This window comes from Aotus nancymaae, unplaced genomic scaffold (genome assembly GCF_030222135.1).
Source record: "Aotus nancymaae isolate 86718 unplaced genomic scaffold, 86718_ANA_hifiasm-v0.15.2.pri h1tg000034l, whole genome shotgun sequence".
Taxonomy (NCBI): domain Eukaryota; kingdom Metazoa; phylum Chordata; class Mammalia; order Primates; family Aotidae; genus Aotus; species Aotus nancymaae.
The window spans coordinates 2,096,659-2,110,831 of NW_026988448.1; the positions used below are offsets into that span (position 1 = coordinate 2,096,659).

Sequence of the window (14,173 nt, forward strand, 5' to 3'; positions counted from 1 at the left end):
AAACAACAGTTTTTACCATAGAAGACTCTTAACATGTTTGCTTTGAAAGCCCTCAGCACTCATAACTTACACTTTCCACCTATGATGACTAAGACATGATTTCAGATAGGAAGGCCCCACTAGTCCAGGTTTCCTTATACCACTGTGCTTCCTACGAAGTGCTGTGACCAACTCTTGTCACAAGTTGCTGATGACAACTTACTCCAATAACCACAGACTGACACCATAGTTATAGGTGATTCTCATTGATTTAGCCACCCCAGGTTCGAAACTAGTATCCTCCAGTTCTTAAGTAGCTATGGGAGAAACTCTATACTGCAGTTTTTCATATGGTGCTATGTATAACGTATCTTATATATACATACTCACATACACAAAATAAATACAAACTGCATATATATACATAAACATACATAATATGGACTAATAGGACAGGGCTTTCTAAATTACAAGTAAAATAGCCAAGTAGACCATGACATTACCAAGTGATGTTACCTATGAATATGTGAGGATTTATGGTGGCAATGCATTTCAGAATTAACAGGCATGTGTTACGGGGCAACGTGAGCCAACGTAGATGAAGGAAATAAATAAGCCTGAGAAATTTATCAGAATTAGCCGTCAGTATTCAAGCACTGACAGCAATGTCTTCAGGGCAGGCATCGCTGGTGCCGAGAGGAACTGGGAATTACCAATTGTGAGCTGCTGGGGGATGGAAGGAACCTTAGTGTAGTCTTAGGGGCCACTTGCTTAAATCAATGTATCATAAACATAATAGGCCAAGGGTCAGCCCTTTGAAAGCTGATTTCAGGGCCTTCCTTTCCTCAGGCTGCTGCCTGCTAGGCCAGATCCTTACTCTGGTTTACATACCATGACCCTTGTACATGCGATAGGAAACTGTGTACAGTGCTGACATGGAAAGCGAAGACCATCATCTTTTCCTTTCAGTGTCTCTGTAAGCCAGGCCTCTGGCTGACCAAGATCCGTTTTGAATGTAGAGCCTCTTTAAATTCCAGCTTTGTGATTACAAAGCCACTGTTGTTCCTGATCCTGCCAACTGTGATACTGTTGCTTCAGAATTACTGGGTTTCCTGTTCACCATACTCACCGACCTAAGGAGGTTTGGTATTTTTCTGATGTTATGGGCTTCCAGGACATACTAGAGCCTGTGACAATCAGCTGATGATCAGACAAGTTTGTTGGGGTTTTACCTAAGTATTTTTCTTTGTGTTTTAAAAAACAGGGTGGGAAATGCTCTCAGAGTGAGATGGTTTATTTTTATTATGAAAAGAAATGCCTGTGTAAGTACAAAGATCATTTTCGTTAATCCCACCATTTAAAGGTAACCATGCACTAAGGGTACATCTTTGCAGATTTCTATGCACACACACATGTGCAAATATTTTTACAGTAGGGTCATACCATAAGTACCACCTGTAATGGTATCTCGGTTGTCAATATGTGTATAAATAAGATTCTGTAGCCTTCCACTGTGGATGTACCAAAATTTATTTAATTCTCTGTCACTGGACACTTTTGTTTCACTAATATGTAGACACTGTGTAAGCAATGTCTCAATATCTCTGCACCTCTATTTTTGGTGTAAGTATTTCCTTAGGATAAAGTCCCAGAAATGGAATTGCAAGGTGTAAAAGATTATTAACGTATTTGAAGGCTTTCAGATGCCCTTACGGTGCATTTGTTACATCCTGCTTCCACACAAATTCTTCTGTATAGCCAATACCCAAGCTGCAGCTCTCAGCACAGGTGAAGACAGCCAGAATGCCCCAGTCAATGCTCTTGCCCAGTCTGTCAGCCTTCAGGTAGTTGAGGAGCTGAGGCATGACCTGAGAAGAGGGTGACACAGTTAGAATGCTGCTTCACAGCAGGGAGCACTACTTTCAAGAGACTTTCTTGGCCAGGATGATAATAGGGATCCTGGTCTTTCAATCCTCATACAGGATTATAGACAATATACAATTAATATGTTTAACAATCTAAAGCTACCTTATGACTTCAAAGCCCCACTCTACTTCATCTGACCTTCTGTTTGGTATGTCTTCCTTTTGAGAAAGAAGTTCACAAGTGCCTTTAATGAATTATTTTCATTACTAATATGCCATTCAAAAGGGCTGAGGCTTCTATTTGGGCAACTTTTACTTTATATCATTGCAGACGTTACTCTTGACTCAAGAAATACTGATTACTAGTAATGACACTATGATATGAAATCACTATACAAATCCTGTCATCTCATTTTGGACATTTGAGCGCTTTGGCACTAAAAACCAAGCATAGTTTTAGATGTGGTCCTCATAATTACTTTTTTACCCAAAGAAACAAACCCAATATTAGCTATGACTTAGGTAAGGTTATTGAATCCATAGCTCAAGATCATTTCCACCCTGCCCAAATGGATTTTGATGCCAACAAATCATTTTGAATGTGTGTGTGTGTGTGTGTGTGTGTGTGTGTGGGAGGAACGACATTTATCTTTAATGCTTACATCCATTTGTTCTTTGAACAAATCCACAAACCAAGATTAAATATTGAAGACCCCCCTCTTAAAAGTATGGAGCCAAAGACTTTATTTAATGGAACTAGAAAGGAAGGTATAAATTATTTAAAATAAAAGTTAACAGAGGTACTAAAAATAATGACATAGCCACACTGGAGATGGAGGACACTCTAGATACCCTCATCTTCACAGAAGTCAGGGAACAGATAGTGTCTGAAAACTAGGAAACAAAAAAGAATTCCTTCCAGGGAACTAGCCCCAAGGTGAGGCAGGAAACATGATTTTCATTATAGGGCACCGTCTGTTCTGCCATGTTGACCCATGTGCACAAATTACCTTGGTAAAGTTTTTAATGTTTAAAAATATTAATCATGGTGATGACACACTAAAATGGTCCTTATTTAAGGTCATACCTGGAATTCAAATACTCTCTTGGCACCACAGGGGCAATCTGGAATATCCTTTTCTTGAGGAATATTTTCACCAGAAATCCAGATGGGGGCAATACCTCTGCCATATCTGAGAATCTGAAATCAATGAGGATCATGTTCAAAAAATTATACCTTACCTAAAAGTTTCCAGTGGTAACATGCTATCTGATGATCATTTAGAGAAACTCCATCCATGTTCCCACTCTTGATGTAACACCCAAAAGGCATGTCATAGTTCCCCCATCACAACCTGGCTGTGCCAGTGTGCCATTAATGCCTTCTCCATCACCTCAAAGTTATTATTTCAGCTTATCTGACTCGGCATAAAAATGTATTTCCTAGGATGCTTTTATTACCTAACGTTGGAATCTTAATACTATGAATATATTGTGAAGGGACTAAGAATGAGCCTCTGCTTCTCCGTTATCAGGTTCTGATAGTAGAATTCTACCTACCTTCTGTGGCTACCTTCACAGTTTAAAATTCAAGGAGGGACAAATACCAAGTAAAACACAGTGTTTTGAAAAAGACTACAAACATAGGTAAACTTCACTGTAACAAGCTTCCTATAGCACCTGAGTGGTTTTCTGTATTTTGTCTAAAAGCATATAGATTGCTAAAATCTACTCTTCCTATAAAGCCCTGGGTATTTATTTGATCCAGTGACTGATTTACAGGAATTTACTTTCCTTTCATGATTTATGTTCATGGTAAGGGAGATTAAGGAGAAAATGTTAACATGTCATGTTTGTTTTACAAGCCACAGGTACCTGTTGGAAAAGGGCAAATAACATTTTTTTCTTTTTTGGGGACCAATGGTGCCTAAAGCTCCTGTACCATAGGCAACATCTCATTCCTCTCCCATCCCTGATGCTTTCTTTAGAAAATGAACTCTGAATGGTAACAGTATAACCTTTAGTATTTCAGTAACTATTACATGGATCAGCACTGCAAAACACCTTTCTACATGGCCATCTGTGTGAGGAACTCCTCTAACAAGATAACAAAAACCTTATTTTATAGGCTCCCAAGGAACAGACTAGTGTTACCATGAAAAGTTAATTCTTCTCAGAGGTTATACTCGTAACACATGGCCTGAAGAAAACACCATGAGGAGTTTGTGTTTACTTTACCTGTTCTGGTTCAAGGGCTATCTGAGTTTTAAACTTCTGAAAAATTTTATCTTCCCTGGATTCATGTTTTGCCATGGAATCCAGTTCTTCCTCAAGTGCTTCACCTGAAAAATCAACATAACTATGATGGAAAACAGGAATAATCTTCACAGTTTGACAATTCACACATGGTGAGGGGACTCACTTTTAATCAGACAGCTTTCCCTATTTATTCACCATTCAAGTTGTACCGTCTGAATTTCCAGGTACTCCATTCAGCTCTATTATACGGGCTTCCATTCAGTACATCTTGTTAAAGCTTCAGAATAACAGAACGGTCAAGTCAAGGGCTTAGGACTGCCCAGCACATCACAGAACACCCAACACATATGAGCCCTTCTCACCACTGGTATCCTCAGCTGGTACACTTGCTCACTCACGCATCAAATGCTCATTTCCAGCCGGGCATGGTGACTCACACCTGTAATCCCAGCACTTTGGGAGGCCGAGGCGGGCGGATCACCTTAAGTCAGGAGTTCAAGACCAGCCTGGCCAACATGATGAAACCCCACCCCGCTGTACTAAAAATATGAAAATTAGCCAGGCGTGGTGGCAGGTGCCTGTAATCCCAGCTACTTGAAAGGCTGAGGCAGGAGAACCACTTGGATCCAGGAGGCAGAGAATGCAGTGAGGCGAGTTGAGCCATCGCACTCCAGCTTGGGCGACAGAGCAAGAGTCTGTCTCCCCCGCCCCCAAACAAAAAAAAAGTTCATTTCCTTCTCCACATTCCTTCTTGGGATTATAGCCACTCTGAGCCACTGCTGTCCCCAACAGACCTGTGTCTCCAAGTATAGCCATTAGTCTTGTAATGTACATTAAAATATAACTGATATACCCTGAGTCAGAGAAGCTAAAATAACTGCTTTAATGAAACTGGAAAGGCATTGGTGGTGTTCACTTGCACTGTCAGATCTGATGGAGGAAGTGTAGGATGCCTTCAGATTCACGTTTCATCAAGTGTACCTGGAAAGTTTCAGCATAACCCTTAGGACACGGTAAACGCTTTTCCCTCAGGCCCTGCTACCTCCTGCCAAACTCCTTCATCTGGGAACTCAGACTCAAGTCTCAGGTAAGACACAGCTGCCTCCAGGAAGCATTTTTCTTTTTCTTTTAATTCCCCTTTTATTTTGGAAAATTTTGAACATATACAAAAGTGGAAAGACTATAATGAACCACCACATACCATTAATCAATTTCACACTATCCAGTCCACTGTGTCCTTTCTCTCCCACTTCCAACTCAGGTACTCTTAATCCCACACGTATCACTTCATTCATAATTGTTATGTACCCCTCGAAGGCAGAAACTCTTTCCTTTTATTTACCAATTTGAAAATAATGAATCTGTTCCCAAGTGTCCTACAAAGATGAAGTATCACTTTGAAACCATTAAACATATCTGATGCAGTTAGTGTCCTTATGGATGGTCAGACTGTCCATGTTTTGCCAGCAGGAGCCTTTTCATGTTGCACGAGTTCTTCTGACATGGCCCTAGAAATCATTGCTAGCTTCCTTAATCTTTGATATGACAAGTTCCCATATTATTTGAACATTTCCTGACCCGGTTCTGGAATCAACCACCTCTCCAAAGAGCCTCAAGTTCCTTTTAGAGAGAAATGGTATGTAGACACCATCAACATTGTCTTCCTCCCATGCCCAGCACCTCAGTTCTCATAATTACTCATTTGCTTTATCCCCCCGATACACACACAGCCATCTCAAAATAAAATAGTCTAGTAATAACATGTTTACTGAAAATACTAACACTGTTAATGTTCTTTTCATTCTCAGGGTATATTCCATTAGAGATGTATTGTCCTATGTTCTGAAGTCGCCTACAAGAGTTCTTAGTGTTGTTATATGACTTTACATAGACAGTTCTTTACTTTTGATGATTAGGGACTGCTTTTTAAAACTTATTTTACTTTATAATCTTAAAATACACAGTTCCACAGTCACATTTACACAAACAAGGCATATCTGAAGTTCAGCTTTCATCCTTGATCCTCTTACTCTAGGTTCTCCCTTCTCCTAAAGGTTAGCATTTTCATTATTTATCATTTTTATCATATACGTATGAACACACACATGTGACCCCTCCCAGGCAGTCTTCAGTGATGTCACACATGTCCCTATGGCACCTGTATTGTACTCTTATCAGTCATTACATGGAATTTAACTTCCCTAAGTATTATTTGGGCTCCTCCATGAGACTGAGCATCTGACCACTGGAGTGTTGCTTCCCATTATATCCCTATTAGCAAGCACAAGGTCAGGCACAGAGTAAGATTCAAACATGTTTTGGAACGTATGACTGGTATGAACTACAAAGCAGTAAGCTGACGTTTTCATTTTGAGTCTATAGTTTTGTGGTGGTTTTGTATATGGCTCAAAGCTCAAATTGTGAAACTTAACATTATGTGACCAAAGCGAACCTCAATTTCCTCACCTTCAAAATGGGGCAGAGTTTCTGACTTACTGGTCTGCTGTCAGGATTTTAATGAGCCCATGTACAAACAGCCCTTTATATTAGTGCTGGATAAATGTTGGCTACTATAATAAAATAAGCCTCTAAAATAGTTTCAGCATAAGCACTATCCAAGAATATGCACTGTAGATAAACTGACAAAATTGTGTATCTAAAACTGGCCAGGTGAAAAAGAAACTTTTAAGGGGCCCTTCTGCATGCCTGACACTGCTAGGCACTCACACTATCCTGACCTGAGAAACACATCTGGGACCCAGAGGAACTTACCAAGCCTCCAGCATCTTGTGCGGCGCTACTCATGGGACCATCTGGATACCCCCGCTTGTCTTTATAGGGAGCAGAACACACCTGACACATGTCAGGAAACAAAGTCCAGGAAGTATATTTCCACCTGAGGCAATATCTGAAAATTGGCTGCGGCCTCCAGAGTCTTTCTCTCACTACCTCTCTTATTGACACATCGAGCCCTTTCTTCCAAGCATCATGTTTAATCACTTATGAAGTCTTGAAACTGCTTACCCATGCTCCCTATAATCTCTGAGTCATCTTCCTTTTCCACAACCTCAGGCAATATTTCATCTTCTGTTTCTATTACAATTTCAAATTCTGGAAAAAGGAAGTTGTGGTCTGGAATTATATGGTCCAAATGATCTGAAACAAAAGGACAGCACTCTTAGTAATGATTCAGTTTTGAAGACAGTCTAATAATTTGCTGTCTCTAAAAAGTACCATATTCCCTATAGTAACAGTTATCCCTATTATTACACGTAGTTCTGGCATTTTAGAGAAAAGGTCATAAGTTAAATGCCTATATGGTGATACTACTCAGTGATTCAGACTTCAGAGCCTCTTTTTTACAAAGGTGTTCCAGTTATGAAAAATTCTGAAGTACTATACCTTTCATAATTGTAACTTAAAAGTTATCCTGGAAATAATCTGGGTTGACAAAGGCAATGAAACTGAACTGACAAAGAAAAAGATGACTCACCCGCTTGTGCACAAGCCTGCTTATGTCCCAGTCTCCAGTCCAGGGTCTGATGCTCCTTGCTGCAGTAATACACTTTGTGGCATCTGGAGCACGTTTTGGGGCCTAAACAGCCACAAACCCTACATAGATGAGCACCAGACTTAAGTTGGAGACACACTGATTCGGTTTCTGCGGGAGGATTCTCAGAAGGCGGCTCATATGAGTAAAAATCATTTTTCCTGGGTAGCTGATTCCTAAAAACTAAAAAAGAATGCAGAGAAAGTTATATCTTCAATCAAACAAAACAGCCATTCAAATATTTGAACCTTTACACATAAAAGACTTTTTTTTTTGTTTAAGAAAGAGAAATGAATGTTTTTGCTTTCAGGAATAAGCTTTTAAAATCCAGAAACTAGATTTTGTCTGGTACACGCAATAGAGTTGCCTCCTGGAGCTGGTTCGAGTTAATTTAATAAGACTAATCATTAAGACCGACTGCCAAAAATAAGAAAAAGCTACTGGGACCCATCTTTCCACGACAGTTCCTATTATCTGCATAGCAGCATACCTAGTACCCATCGATTCAAAGCTGGGGGTTACCAATGCGCGAGGGCACAGAAACTAGTAAAAATGAGGACACCCTGGAAGGGCCCGGGAGAAGGCGCTCCTGGGGCGGTGCGGAGAGGAAGCTCCGAGAACGGGGCGGCCGCGGTGCTTTCCGATGCACCCCGTCACCCCCGCGTTTCAACGACGCGTGGCCCCACCCCGACCCCAACGGGCCGCGCACCTCGCAGGCCGGCACAGCACGGCGGCTCGCGGCAGCAGAAAAGGAAGACGCCGCGGTGGAAGGCGTCGGCGCGGCCGGGCAGCGGCGCGTACACCTGCAGCAGGAAGGCGAGCGGGCGGCCGCACAGCGCGCAGGCCAGGGCCTCGGGCCCCGGCAGCCCGGACGCGCCCAGCCACGCCGGCCGCCCGCCTACCTTGCTGGGGAACTGCTCGCTGCGCAGCCGCCACGCCGGCGCCAACTCGGCGAAGCCCAGCTCCACAGGTCCGGCCCGGGAGGCAGCCATGCGGGGCGCGGGCTGAGGCGGGGCGCAGCCCACAGCGGGACCAGAAGGCGGAAGTTGGGTGCCGGACCGGAAGGCAGGGGCGCGGGCCGGCGTGGGGCGCAGCCCACAGCGGGACCAGAAGGCGGAAGTTGGTGCCGGACCGGAAGGCAGGGACCGGAAGGCAGGGGCGCGGGCCGGCGTGGGGCGCAGCCCACAGCGGGACCAGAAGGCGGAAGTTGGTGCCGGACCGGAAGGCAGGGGCGCGGGCCGGCGTGGGGCGCAGCCCACAGCGGGACCAGAAGGCGGAAGTTGGGTGCCGGACCGGAAGACAGAGGCGCGGGCCGGCGTGGGGCGCAGCCCACAGCGGGACCAGAAGGCGGAAGTTGGTGCCGGACCGGAAGGCAGGGGCGCGGGCTGAGGCGGGGCGCAGCCCACAGCGGGACCAGAAGGCGGAAGTTGGTGCCGGACCGGAAGGCAGGAGGCGGGAACACGTTTGACGAGGGCGGCTGCAGGACCCATGCGAGGGGAGGGGGCGAAACCTCCCGGCGTCGGCCCCGCCCCTGGCGCGTCTGCTTCCGGGCCGCTTGCCTGGTGCGTCCGGGTGCTCAGGGTTGGCCTCTGGGAGGGTCGCAGCTGGTCACCGCGGCTCTCCGCCTCACCTCTGCGCATGTCCTGCAGGGGCCTGCGGGTGGCCGCCATCCAGGCAGAACCCTGGCTCAAGCCTTCCCTGCTGGTGTCCACTTCAGGATGTGGGAGGCTTGTGCGCTGGCCAAGTGCTACTCAAGGAGCAGACCTGCACGTTCTGCACATGTTCCCCAGAACTTAAAGTATAATAATTTTTTTATACTAAAAATACAAAAATTAGCCAGGCATGATGGTGGGTACCTACAATCCCAGCTACTCAAGAGGCTGAGACAGGAGAATCGCTTGAGATAGATGCTGCAGTGAGCTGACATCCTGCCACTGCACTCCAGCCTGGGCAACAGAGCAAGACTATGTCTCAAAAATAAATAAATAAATAAAAATAAAATAAAATCATCAGATCTCATGAGGCTTATTCACTGTCACAAGAAGACCATGGGAAAGACCCGCCTCACCGCCCCCCCACCGATTCAATTACCTCCAACTGAGTTCCTCCTAAGACACATGGGAATTATGAGAGCTACAATTTAAGATAAGATTTGACTGGAGACGCAGCCAAACCATGTCACAAGTTATGAAACAAATTTATTCTAGCAGACGAAACTTGAAATGAGCTCCTTGACCATCCCAAGGAAGAGCGGTTAACAGATGCAAGTTGTTTTATGCATCAGGGAAACAGGAGGGCTAGATATGCTCTTATTAGTCAGCACAAGTTAATCAAATTTCAAGTCTTGCTGGCCTCTACCTCAGCTCAAAAAGCTGAGTCGATTGAACTTACCAGAGCCCTGCAGTCGGGAAAGGATTTAAAAGTTAACATTTACGCGGATTCTAAGTATGACTTTTTAGTGCTTCATGCTTATGCTGCAATTTGGAATGGGTAGGGACTCCTGACCACCAAGGGCTTTTCCATACAACATCACTCAGATTTTGAGCTTGTTAGAATGCTGCTTGGCTGCCCAAGAAAAGTGACCATAATTCATTGCAGAGGACATCAAAAGAGAGATTGACTGTATAAAAGAAAATGCCCTTGCAGATGTGGCAGCCAAGGTCACTGCACTGAAGCTGATGGGCATGCTGGTCGGCATACCTAGAGCTGGGCCAGAATACTCCGAAGAAGAACAAAAATGCGCCAGGGATTGCAATTTAGTCCAGAACCCCTCTGGCTGGCTGACTCATGGTAATACATTACTAATTCCAAATACTAATCATAGGAAAATAAGCACTTACATGATTCTTTTCACCCTAGAAGAGATTCTTTGTTTCAGTTAATGTCTCATCGGTTTATGGCGATAAATCTTTTCAAGACACTAAAACAGGTAACTCTGCCCTGAGCTCTGTGCCTGAAATAAACCAAACAGCCAGTAATCTTCTCCTCCTCTAGTTTAACCTGTCCAACATTAAGAAACCTCTCCAGGTGAGGACTGAAAACTCTGATTTACTCAGGCACCTTTCTGCAGGAAATTCAAATATTTGCTAATGCTTACTGATACCTTCACTGGTTAGATCAAGGCATTCCCCATGCTATCTGAAAAGTGTTTACCAGAAGATATAATTCCTCAATTTGGATCATCTAAAAGCGTGCAAAGTGACAATGGCCCATCTTTCACAGCAGGCATATCCCAACACCTGTTCTCAGCTTTAGGAATCAAGTATCACCTTCACTCTGTGTGGAGACTGCAGTCCTCTTGAAAGGTGAAAGAACTAATAAAACTCTAAAGAAGAGTCTAGTGAAATCAGAGGCCTGACTATCTCTAACACCCATAGCTTACTATGGGTTTGAGCTGCTCCAAAGGAAAACTTATAGTTAGGTCCTGTTGCGTTAGCACACAGAGAGTCTTTTCTAACCACAGATCTCCTAAGAGATGAAAGGACTCATCAATTACAAAAGTATGTCATCAATATAGGACACGTATAAAGGCACTCTGTGAATATGGAAACAAAAGGCTTCCCCTCCCACATGGGAGGAAAATTCAGTTTCAGCTCAGCTAGGGATTTAGTCTCACTAAAGACATGGGAGGAAGTTCTCCAGTTGACCAGCTTTCCCCAACGTGGAAAGGACCACAGCAAGGCCACCTGAGCTCTCCAATAGACGTTAAACTCCAAGGGAGTCACAGGTGGGCACACCTGTGTAAAAGTAAAGCTGATTCTTATTCTGGGAGCCCGATCCAAGGCTGGGGGAGGTGGGCGCGGGGCTATTTAAGCATTGGTGGAGTTCGGGCTGAGTCATTGTGTGATCGCTCCTCCTTCTCGCTTTTCTGCTGCTGCCCTAGTCCCGCCTTGGCCATGAGGGAGATTGTGCTCACCCAAACTGGACAGTGTGGGAACCAGATCGGTGCAAAGGTCGGCAGCCGGGGTTCTGAGGGCCCAGCTCAGGCCTGCAGGGTGGCCGGTGAAGATGTTGGTAGTGGAAGGGTTGGCGCCTCTGCATTGTGGTCCCCGGGTTCCCTGTCCAGGACGTGGTGCAGTTGGGTGGCTGGCAAGGCTGCTGGGGAGAACCTCAAGGGACCCAGTGACCTGAGGGTGGGGGTGGAAGTGGGAGAGGGGCTGGGGCAACTCCAGCTCCCTGAGCTCCATGACTCAGCCCTGGCCTGTCTGGCCTCTTGCATCTCCCACAGTTCTGGGAGGTGATCTCTGATGAACATGGCATTGACTCCGCTGGCACCTACCACGGGGACAGTGACCTGCAGCTGGAACGCATCAGTGTGTACTACAACGAGGCCAGCGGTGAGACCCCAGTCTTTCCCCGACCGCCCTCCTGGGAACGCCAGCCCTCTCCTCACCGATGCCCTCCCGTTCTGCTCAGGTGGCAGGTACGTGGCCCGCGCTGTGCTCGTGGATCTGGAGCCGGGCACCATGGACTCTGTGCGCTCCGGGCCCTTCGGGCAAATCTTCAGGCCAGACAACTTCATCTTTGGTGAGCTGTGGATGAGGTCTGGGGTGCGGCTCCTTAGCCAGGGCAGCTCAAAGTCAGCGAGTGCCCCAGGGTCATCTCTGTGGGAACTGTGGAACCGGGGCCCCTGAACACTGTCCCACCCTCTGGGTCACTCAGTCTCCCTCTCCTAAATGGGCTTTGGGAGGAAGGCCCAGCTGTCTCCTCAAGGTGAGGAGCTGATGAAGTAATCTCCCTGCAGGGAGCTGAGCCAGGGCAGTGACTACTGCCTTCCCCGAGAACGGGCAGGAGCCACCTGCAGTGAGTCTGTTGTTAGGCTGTCTCAGGTTTGGCTCCTGATCTAGGTTCTAACAGGCAAGGCTGCTGTCCTGTAACCTCAGGGGAGAGGGTTTCATTTGCTCCACCTGCAGGGTGAATGGTGCTTTTTGCATTGTGGTGGTGACCACTGATGACCATATACTTGGCCATCGAGTGACTGACTGTACTGCCTTACAGGTCAGTGTGGGGCCGGGAACAACTGGGCCAAGGGGTACTACACAGAAGGCGCTGAGCTGATGGAGTCGGTGATGGATGTTGTGAGAAAAGAAGCTGAGAGCTGCGATTGCCTGCAGGGTTTCCAGCTGACCCACTCCCTGGGTGGGGGGACTGGGTCTGGGATGGGTACCCTTCTCATGGGCAAAATTCGGGAGGAGTACCCAGACAGGATCATAAACACATTCAGCGTCCTGCCCTCGCCCAAGGTATCAGACACCGTGGTCGAGCCCTACAATGCCACCCTCTCCGTCCACCAGCTCATAGAAAATGCAGATGAGACGTTCTGCATTGATAACGAAGCACTCTATAACATCTGTTCCAGGACCTTAAAACTGACCACACCCACCTACGGTGACCTGAATCACCTGGTGTGTGCTACCATGAGCGGGGTCACCACGTGTCTGCGCTTCCCGGGCCAGCTGAATGCCGACCTGCGGAAGCTGGCCGTGAACATGGTTCCATTTCCCCGCCTGCACTTCTTCATGCCTGGCTTTGCCCCGCTGACCAGCCGGGGCAGCCAGCAGTACCGGGCCCTGACCGTGGCTGAGCTCACTCAGCAACTCTTCGATGCTAAGAACATGATGGCCGCCTGTGACCCCCGTCACGGCCGCTACCTAACGGTGGCTGCCATTTTCAGAGGTCGCATGTCCATGAGGGAGGTGGATGAGCAAATGTTCAACATTCAGAATAAGAACAGCAGCTACTTTGCCGAGTGGCTCCCTCACAACGTGAAAACAGCCGTCTGTGACATCCCACCCCGGGGGCTAAAAATGTCAGCCACCTTCATCGGTAACAACACAGCCATCCAAGAGCTCTTCAAACGCGTCTCCGAACAGTTCACAGCTATGTTCAGGCGCAAGGCCTTCCTGCACTGGTACACGGGCGAGGGCATGGATGAGATGGAGTTCACCGAGGCCGAGAGCAACCTTAACGACCTGGTGTCAGAATACCAGCAATACCAAGATGCCACAGCCGAGGAGGAGGAGTTTGAGGAGTGTGCTGAGGAGGAGGCGGCCTAGAAGCTTCCTTTTCTAGGTAAAGGGGGAAGCAGTGTGGATTCTTCAGTGTGTTCTGATAGCCATTGTCACTACGCACTTCTTTGAGTCTTTACATCTCCTCCTGCTGCATTTTAAAGCATTTTCATAGTAAGTAGTTTGGCCTAATAAAACATTCTTACAGCATCTGGTTTCACCTCCAGCTTCTTTCTATAGGCCCTCTGGGTACTGCTTCCAGATGGGCATAGTGGTCCTGCAAGGCTGCAGCTGTCTTGGGCTTCTCACATCCCAGGAACAAGCAGTCCAGCGGCTCCTGGAGGGGTCGGCATGGGCTGTGGACATGGCAGGAAGGCTTCACGCAAACTTGGGGCTGGGCTGGGCCTTGGGCAGCTACTCAGTGGGAAACCTGTTTCTGAAGGCAAGCCTTGGTTTAGCCCATGTACCAAACTTCCAGGGGATCAGCTGGGCCTCTGTTTCTGAAACTTTAT

At 46.6% G+C, this 14,173-nt stretch overlaps 2 protein-coding genes across 10 annotated transcripts; one reads left to right on the top strand and one right to left on the bottom strand.

The window, feature by feature from the left end:
• Window positions 1-1,257: 1,257 nt before the first annotated feature.
• On the bottom strand, window positions 1,258-8,698 carry PDCD2 (programmed cell death 2). Of its 4 annotated transcripts, XM_021670665.2 has the most exons (6): window positions 8,363-8,698; window positions 7,597-7,836; window positions 7,128-7,259; window positions 4,083-4,186; window positions 2,932-3,045; window positions 1,258-1,847 (listed from the first exon to the last, which is right to left on the bottom strand). In XM_021670665.2, exons 1-6 carry the CDS (start codon window positions 8,643-8,645, stop codon window positions 1,689-1,691), a joined length of 1,032 nt encoding a protein of 343 aa, XP_021526340.2. In that variant the 5' UTR covers window positions 8,646-8,698; the 3' UTR covers window positions 1,258-1,688. The 4 variants fall into 4 exon arrangements, 1 of the variants encoding a protein (XP_021526340.2); XR_010345476.1 differs by lacking the exon at window positions 4,083-4,186 and having other exon boundaries at window positions 1,759-1,847; XR_010345477.1 differs by lacking the exons at window positions 1,258-1,847; window positions 2,932-3,045 and adding an exon at window positions 4,267-4,380 and having other exon boundaries at window positions 4,097-4,186.
• A 536-nt stretch (window positions 8,699-9,234) lies between these two features.
• Window positions 9,235-13,871, top strand: LOC105726455 (tubulin beta-8 chain). Of its 6 annotated transcripts, none has more exons than XM_012465917.3 (5): window positions 9,235-11,380; window positions 11,537-11,606; window positions 11,882-11,990; window positions 12,070-12,180; window positions 12,652-13,871. In XM_012465917.3, exons 1-5 carry the CDS (start codon window positions 11,277-11,279, stop codon window positions 13,707-13,709), a joined length of 1,452 nt encoding a protein of 483 aa, XP_012321340.2. In that variant the 5' UTR covers window positions 9,235-11,276; the 3' UTR covers window positions 13,710-13,871. The 6 variants fall into 6 exon arrangements, with proteins under 6 accessions (XP_012321340.2, XP_012321341.2, XP_012321339.2 ...); XM_012465918.3 differs by having other exon boundaries at window positions 9,235-10,443; XM_012465916.3 differs by having other exon boundaries at window positions 9,235-11,606.
• The last annotated feature ends 302 nt before the right edge of the window (window positions 13,872-14,173 follow it).

Coding starts and splice junctions, on each gene's coding strand:
- PDCD2 (XM_021670665.2), bottom strand. CDS start 8,645: ATGGCTGCCTCCCGGGCCGGACCTGTGGAGCTGGGCTTCGCCGAGTTG. Junction 4,187..7,127: donor AGAGATTATAGGGAGCATGG/GTAAGCAGTTTC, acceptor TTGATTTTTCAG/GTGAAGCACTTGAGGAAGAA. Junction 3,046..4,082: donor TAGCCCTTGAACCAGAACAG/GTAAAGTAAACA, acceptor CATTGATTTCAG/ATTCTCAGATATGGCAGAGG.
- LOC105726455 (XM_012465916.3), top strand. CDS start 11,277: ATGGGAGGAAGTTCTCCAGTTGACCAGCTTTCCCCAACGTGGAAAGGA. Junction 11,991..12,069: donor GTACTACAACGAGGCCAGCG/GTGAGACCCCAG, acceptor CGTTCTGCTCAG/GTGGCAGGTACGTGGCCCGC. Junction 12,181..12,651: donor GCCAGACAACTTCATCTTTG/GTGAGCTGTGGA, acceptor ACTGCCTTACAG/GTCAGTGTGGGGCCGGGAAC.